The sequence below is a fragment of the Cariama cristata genome, unplaced genomic scaffold (assembly GCF_000690535.1).
Source record: "Cariama cristata isolate BGI_N322 unplaced genomic scaffold, ASM69053v1 scaffold11780, whole genome shotgun sequence".
NCBI lineage: Eukaryota > Metazoa > Chordata > Aves > Cariamiformes > Cariamidae > Cariama > Cariama cristata.
In genome coordinates this window covers 101,374-109,473 of record NW_009595340.1, presented here as the reverse complement: position 1 = coordinate 109,473, position 8,100 = coordinate 101,374, and the positions used below count along the sequence as shown (strand labels likewise).

At 42.7% G+C, this 8,100-nt stretch overlaps 1 protein-coding gene across 2 annotated transcripts in view; it reads left to right on the top strand.

Annotated features, from left to right (window-relative positions):
- Positions 1-5,554: 5,554 nt before the first annotated feature.
- Positions 5,555-8,100, top strand: part of PHACTR1 (phosphatase and actin regulator 1) — a 74,861-nt gene continuing 72,315 nt past the window's right edge. Inside the window, exon 1 of one of the 2 annotated variants that reach the window (XM_009701726.1) lies at positions 5,555-5,686. In XM_009701726.1, coding sequence (XP_009700028.1) covers positions 5,626-5,686 — 61 coding nt within the window. In that variant the 5' untranslated portion in view covers positions 5,555-5,625. The remainder of the gene's footprint in view (positions 5,687-8,100) is intronic. The other variant, XM_009701718.1, reaches the window with a different exon arrangement.

The following is an 8,100-nucleotide window of genomic DNA, read 5'->3' as shown; positions in this document are numbered from 1 at the left end:
TTCCCTAGATAGGCAGTTTCTTTGGGTTTTTTTCAGTCCTTCTATATGAAAAAATTACAGTCCATCAGCTTTTGGATTAGATTTCTGATTTCTTTAGTTCAGCTCCTTCTGTTAATTATGGTAGAGTTGTTCAGATTTCATTTCTCTGCCTTTCCCTGTGTTGCTGAATTCTTGGTTGTATGCTGCACTTCTGAGTTGTGTTACTGTATTGTGATCTCCTTTGCTTAATGTGGTTTGCAGTATTTTCATTAGTTCCTGCAAGTCTATGTTTACAGATCTGACTTTGCATCTATTTTCCTCCCCAGTCTCCCTTCTGACAGTTTACACATAGTAATGATCTATAAAAATCTTGAGTTTTCTTAAGGCTGATTTCAGCTTCTTCCCCAGTTTTGCTTTCTTTCACCATCAGTAAGGAAGAGAGACTTCAATTTTTATCTGTAGTCACCAGGTGTGGCAACTGTTTTACCTCCTAAACTCTTCTGGTTAGTAACTAGGGATTTTAGGCTTGATCCTGCATTCTCAAAGGAATGTGTATTTGTTTACTGTGTAATTTCAAAGGCTTGCCTGTTGCAAATGAAGATTTAACATGCTCCTAGTCCAGTGCTTCTGACTGGAGATGGACTGGCATCTGGAGCTGATCTGAATTTGAGGGGAAGCGAGGTGCCCTAATACCGTCTTCTCTGTGTTTTAAGTAGGTATAATCTAAATTAAATGCAGTTGTACTTGCAAGACTGGGAATAAAAGAAAATTAATAGAGTTTGGTTTGGTGGTTTGGGTTTTTTTGACCTCTTTTTCATGTTATTTTATTTGTCTTAATTATAGATTAACAAATTTTAAGCCTAGAAGGATCATTTCCTAGCTTTGCGTGTTGGCCACTGGCTGCAGAACAGTTGCTGTTAGTGCTTTGCTACTGACCTAGCAGATGATGATCCAAGTTGCTTCAACTTTGTCTGTACCTCACTTTGCCACCTCTGTAATCATAATAATGACACTGGTTTGCTTCTAGCCTGTTTCGAGTTACTCCTCCAGTGTGGCATCGATGCCGGGTTTTGTTCCTGTTTTATTAGTTTGTCTTGGACCACATGCCAAGGAAGTTTTCCAAACGATTCACGTACTGAAAGGGATTTATTTGGTCAACTACTGTAGCGGTACCTGATTTGGAGAATTATTTGTAATATTTTTTTAAAAGTCGAGGTTAACTTTTAAAACCCGCGCATCTTTCCCCCACCGATGTTCACGTATTTTGTAATCTCATAGAATGGGAGTGCTAGGCTACAGTCAGAACAAGAAATGTCATGGGCGGAGATGACAGACAGAAAGGGGCTCCTAATCCTTTCTAGGCAGTAATCTGTCCGAGTCAGATTTTGTAGATGGTACTGTTACAGGAAAACCCAGGCTGAGATTAGAGAGACCTAAAACTTCTGTTCAGGAACTTTCAATCTCAAATATTCAGAAACCTGTTAGAATACTCTTTCTTGCCTCAGGCTTCAAGAGACTTATAAGTGTTTGAAGCCAAGCAAAATTCATATTTAGCACTGAGCAAAGCAAACCAGTTGTTTCAACCAAGCTCTGTTTTGGCGTTGGTCAAACCCCAAGCTCTCAGTCGCAGTGTTGGGTGTGATGCCCCAGCTATTGAAACAATCCCAAAATTAATGGAGCTCTGTGTGAGCTGACACATCTACATTTTCCTCAGCTCCGTCTGAGACTTTAATCTACAGCAACATTTCTTCTCTTAAAACTACCCTCTTCAGTCACCTTTGTTTTCAGGAGTGGATTCGGCCCTAATTTTATGCATCTGTATGTCAGCCACTCACCCTTAGCTTCCGTTATGGTCAGTGAAGACTAACAGGCACTTCCAAGGTGTAGTTCAGCCTGGTTTATTCAGATGCTTGCCTTAGGCTGAGCTCAATCATGCCCCTGACTTGCTCTATATAAGGAGGCCAAGTCAGAGGCAGAAGCCAAGACTGTAAAAAATTTGTATGGATGAATCCTGCTCCATTTCATTGTCAAGAAAGTCTACATAGTCAGAAGAGTTTCAAGATGACATAACATGTTTTGATACATAATGCATCACATCTGAAAATCTCTCCTTCCTCACAAGTCTAAAGAAAACATTGATGATTGTTTATCTTAGCACTGTGCAAAACAATTGGTTTACTTGTTTCTAATTATTCAGATCTGAATTATTAGCAAAGCAAATTTCTGCCTATTGAATCCAAATACAGTCGATGCACCAGAAAGCTTCTGCTCTAAACTCCTTCCTATAATGACCTTTGCTTCCTAAAATAATCACAAAAATTATAGTGGCCTCTGAAAGGAAGAATTCATGCAACGCAACCCCCAGTGCTTCCAAAGACAAAGGCCAAGGGCGTCCTCGGAAAAAAGCGAGCTTAAGATTCAACCAGCTAGCACAGATTGTGGTTTAGTTTCGGTCATCGGATGAGAAGAAAGGGCAGGACTTGTTTATTTAGTCCACCCCTCGGTTTAAGCAGCAACGTGACAAGTTATGCAAAGGAGGATGGTTTATTCTCATACAGATGCAGATTGGAAGAGTTCATCTGAGATGCTTTGGTCTTGGAGGGAAGGATGGGGGAAGGACAGAAGGGTTACACCTCCTGACTACATAAATGTCTCTTTGGCTGGTTAATGGAGCTGCGGAAACGCGTGGCACTGGGGCAGCGGCGAGCTTCACCTTCTCAGCTGGAGGAGCAGCCCACAGTCGCTGCCGTCGCAGGGCACAAGGGCTTGTTAAAGGAATAAAGACAAAACGGTACTTGATTTCCAGAATGGAGAGGCAGGAAATCCTCCTGACCCTGTCGAGGCTTTACTGATCTTAATGGGTCTGCCACAGAGAAAAGCTCTGCTTGAACAGCGGAGGGGTGCTGCTCCTGAGGGACGAGTTCAAAAACACCAGCTCAGAAACATTAATAAAAACATTTCCCACTGCTTCTTCATCAGAGCTTAAAAGGAACTGTATACTGCAGAGCACACTGGCAAAATCTGTACGCCTGTACCGTAGAATACAGATACGCTCATTTCTATAGACTAGTAACTGAGTTTTGGGGCGAATGGATGAATTTAAGATAACCGGTTTCTAGCATAAGTAGACCCCATAAAGAGGGCTTAATGCTTATTTCTAATCTACTGGAAGATGGTACAAATGAAAAAGGGAGGTTAATCACCAAGGAAAATCGCCAATAAAGTAATACATCTTTTGTTAAATATTAATTATATTTAATTTTTCCTGATCACAGAATTTACAACGCTCTCATGAATCAAGGATTAATTCAGAGGTTTTTATTTATCCTCTGCTGTTGTGAATGGATCTCTTCTCAGTGGAGAGCGAATGAATTTATTTTGTATCAGCTTTCTGCTTGAAAAGAAAATCCTTCATAAAAGAACTGGCAATCTTTGCCAGAGAAATCCAGACCGAGTAAAATGTTTCATTTTTCAGGCTGTTAGATCCTAATGAGTTCTGCATCTAAGCGCTTGTGGGTTTTTTTCCCAGCTGATCTAGCAGTAGCGTAGCAGTTTATGCACTTAAATGTCCAGGACTTGTTTGGGAGGAAGATTTGTATTAAAGGAAGGCAGCATGTGCCATAGTTTCAGTGTAACATCTGTTATTATCAGTCAGTGCTGCTCTTAGCCCAGCATGCCCTTCCTCTAAATATCTTATTAATTAAACTGGCTTAGTAGGAAAATAATTAATACTTTAGTCCTGTACCTACTTAGAAGGGATTTAGAAACTGAAAAAAAATGTTTTCCTCTGAGCTTCAAACTGGAGGGTTGTGGGTTTTTTTCTTTCTTGAGCAGAAGCAGATTACAACGAAAAGGAAGTATCTGAAAAGCCTATGTATATACGGTCTTCCAAATATACGTGTTTTGTCTTCGAAATTCTGCTAGGCTGCAAAAATAGTCCGTGACTTTGAGAAGTCCTGGTCAGTACCTGAGTGTCTTCCCCAGCACCTGTTTTGGGAAAGGCACTCCTGCGCTTCTGCAAAATGCCCTGCTAGCCCTGTTTAGCGCTTGATCCCCCAGAAGCTTTAACTCCAGTCCACAAAATTACTGTATTTCTTACCACTACTTTAGTAACGTGGTTGGACTTCTTCGCCCTGAAGTCGGTAGTAACGCTGCTCCCTTCCATGGCCAGCTGTTGACTAGGCAGGAGGGCGAGACAGTGAACCCGGGTGAGTGCCAGTGAATTTGTCTGTAAAATGGGGATCTGTTAGTTAGCTGTTTATGGTGAAGTACAAAAATAGCAGTATTTGCCCTTTGTTTTGTGGGCAGTGCTGCTGCCTGTGGGCAGAAACTGCTGCTTTGCTGCTGTTTCACCCGACTTGATTTCCCGCTGAAGCAGCGGCTCGGACAGACTGGGTGCTGTTTGCTGCTTACGCTAACAGAAAATTACACTTTCTCGGACCTATTGGGAAAGGTATCTGGTGCCACCAAATTGCTCTTTAGAGTCAGTCAGGGTTTTAACAGTTTCTTTGGTGGGAGAAAGCTCAGGAGTTAGCTGTAGCTTGGTCTGGCTGTTTTTGGAGGGGCTGAGGACATGCAGCAGTACCAGAAAAGGTTACACCCTCGTGTTTTCAGGGATGGAGAGAGGGTTTCGAAGCTTCTTTTGCTTTAAATCTGCCTTGGGCAGACTGGAGCCGCTGAGTCCCAGTTCATGTGTGTGTGTGTGCGTGCGTCTGTGCTGGGTCTGATAGGGGAGCATATGGCAGAAGCGATTCGCCCTTGACTGTGCCTCTTTTTTGGCAGGCACAGGCTTGTTTCTCGCAGAGCATACGCAGTCGCAGCCACTCCTGCGCATCGCTTCTTGTGCCCCTTGCTTGCTGGCTTTCAGCTCTTTGCCTGAATGCGTGTCCTCTGTGGTGTTTTGGTTAATTGGACATTGTTTTAATTACTGCTGAACTAAACAAACATGAAATTTCTATCTGTCATTTTGCCACCCCAGTGACCACAGTCTCCAAGCAGCCAGTGCAGGACTCGGGCTGTTCAGACCTGGTGTAAATTGCAGTGGCTCTCACGGAGTTTCCCTCATTTACACATTTTTGGGGGAAAACACCCCTCCAGGGAGCAGAAGGCTCCAGTAAACAGCTCTTGTTTTGCACTGTCCCAAACACCTTGATCCGCTCTAGCTGGAATTGTTGGCAAACAAGCCTTGTCTTCAGGGCAACAGAGGTGCCAGTCCTCTTCCGTGGCCTGAAGACTGTCCATGGCTGCCTCTTTCATTGGGGTGATCCTTCGCGTTGCCTCCTTTCTTCCCTTTTCCTCTCCGGCTTCTGCACTAACTGCCTTTTTCTCCCTTTGCTCTCTCTAATTCTCCACAGAAATACTTGGGTCATGTGCCAAAACTAAGCAATGGGAGTGCAGACATGCCCTCAGATCGGTCAGTCTGTAGCCCCTTCTGTCAATAACGGCCGCGCTACAGCAACAGACACATTCCCTGGGCTGCCAGTAGCCTTTATTTTGAGATGCTAATTTGCCACTGACTTGAAGAGGAGACAAAGCATTTTTTGAATACCTTAAGAGGCATAAAGCCTTCTAAAACAATCATTTCCCTTCTTCTCTCTTTACATTGACCCTTCTCCTTTGCTTACAGCTTTGGAAAGAAAAATATCAATGAGGCAAAGCAGAGAGGAGCTGATAAAACGAGGAGTGCTGAAAGAAATTTTTGATAAAGGTAAGTGTTCTTCTTTTCATTACATTAAATTGATATCCCATGTAGTTTTATCGCCAGATATTACATTATTGTAACACTAGGAATTGGGAATATGGTCGTGAATTGTAGAACTGTGCAGAGTAAGGTCTCCAAACATCTGTCTTGATTTCACGGTGGGCTGACCCTCTCCGTTGGATACATGTGATAGCTGCCTAGCAGATAAAACTGAAAACTAGTCAGAAATGTAAAGCAGTAGAAATGTAAATCACAGCAGCGGGCAGTAGTCACTCGCTGCAGAACAGCAAGGCATCCGGACTGCGGAGAGACGGAGTGGGTCTGTGCCTGCATGTGTTGTCATTGCCTGGTTGAGTCACTCTGGGATTAACGATTGTCGAAAAGGGAAACGTTTAAAGGTTTTGCATCCTGACAAGCACAGAACGGCGCACATTCCCTTGAAACAGCTCAGAAGGCATAATAATAATAATAATTCCTTGTTCAGGGTAATTAATCTGTTGAGTTGGTAGTGTATTATTTGTGCAAAACGCCATTGTTTTACAAACACCATTGTTTTACAGTGGTAATGCAAGACATATTCTGTGATCTATTACATATGTGTCAGTCTTTAACCACGGCTTTTGTTTGTTTTGCTGCCTCCTTTGTCAATAACTAAGGGAACGAATTCAGCAAATTACATAAAGACATGCCAAAGTTGCCTCTTAATTTTGATAGAACTTACGCGTATGCTTTAAAGCCTCATTAATTCACAGTCTAAAAGTCTTTAACAATACCAGTACAAAACCTGTTAGAAGTCAGTAGAAGTTATAAACTTTCACAGATATTAGAAGTAGGGTCTGCTTCATAAAGACTGGAGCGCTTAAATCTGCTACCTACTTTTTTTAGTCTGGCTTATAAGGAATTAAAAAATTTACTAACCCAAACTGTTTATTTTTTTTAAGTGAAAATAATAAAAAACATTGCAAAACCAAAGAAATACATTGCTTGCCATTCCATTTTACAGTTTTTACCCGTTACATATTTTAGATGCTTCTAATCCTTTAGATCTAACACTGCCTGTGCTCTCACTATGACCTGCTGGCTTGAAAGTCACCCTAGAGGCAACTTCAGGGTAGAAACAACTCCTGGCAAAAGGTGTGCCCTTCTTGCTGCTTCAGGTTGTCCACGTTTTGGAGTGTGACTCAGATGGGGTACGCAGCCATGAGGCAGGCATCCCCGCGGCCAGCGAGGCCTGGTCCAGGCTGTCACACCACGCATGTCGCGGCCCCAGGGAGACCGGGCCGTAGTTCCCCATGCAGCACCCTGGCCAGCTCAGAAGTCAGCCTTCAGTCGCACCACTGTCCAGGGTGTGACCTCCTCCATCCCTGCCATCCCATCCCACATGTAGCTGCTGTCTGACCCAGCCCTACGTAGGCCTAAAGGCATCCCTAGGAAAAACCTTTCCTATGCAGCCTGACCCTGCCTTCCACGTTGAAACTCGGGGAGATTCCCCCTGCTTCGCTGCCAAAGCGCTACAGCTTTCTCCATTCATCAAATAATGCTGTAGTTTGTAATCTTCTGTGTCATCTCGGGAAGCAGGTGCTAAGCTGTCTGGAGGTCCTCATCTGAAAAAAGAAATTAATTCCTCTTTGTAGTCATTTTTCACCTTTTTCATATCAGAAAAAGCTGATATGAAACACATGCTGCTTCATCCTGTTTCCAGTGCAAAAAGCAGAGACATCAGACTTTTTCGTTGTCAGCTGCCACTAGAAGGGCAACTAGAATGCAAAACTTCTTATCCAGTCTCCTACATTATTTCCTGCTGGTCGCAAACACAGGAAGCTTAGAATTGGTACCCCTCCTTGAAGGAAAGAGGTAGGGCAGAGAAGAAAGCACTAATACACGAGTATAATAGCAGTGATTGAGTAGCTTTGATGATACGGGTATATGAGTAGGGCAAGATTCGTAGAGCAAAAGCAATCTTTCCTTCAGTGGTGTAATAATCTGAGAGTAATTCTAATAAAGGATATTATGTCTTACTGCAAACCTTAAGTGGAAGTAACATTTTCCTTGTAATTCCTGTTAGGTAATCTCTAATCCTTCAAGGAAACACAGCAGACTTTAGCACTCTGTAGCAGAAGGCTTTATTTGATGATGGTAGCACCTCCCGTGCCAAGAGGCATCATTCACAGACAATAGGTGTAGCCATAATGTTAAATCTCTTCATCTCCTTTTCCTAAGAGGAGTACAAAGCAGACAGAATCAGCCTGTGAGTAATTTTGCCCTTTGCTTTCTTAAAAAAATCTATACAGATCGAAGGGAACTTAATATGGATAGACTCACCCAAGAACAAAAATTCTGGAGCTTGCAGTGTGCTTAGTATTGATTTTATCATATCTTCGATGTTGAAGAAAAACAGAATTAGCAAGTGAGTTTGCTTG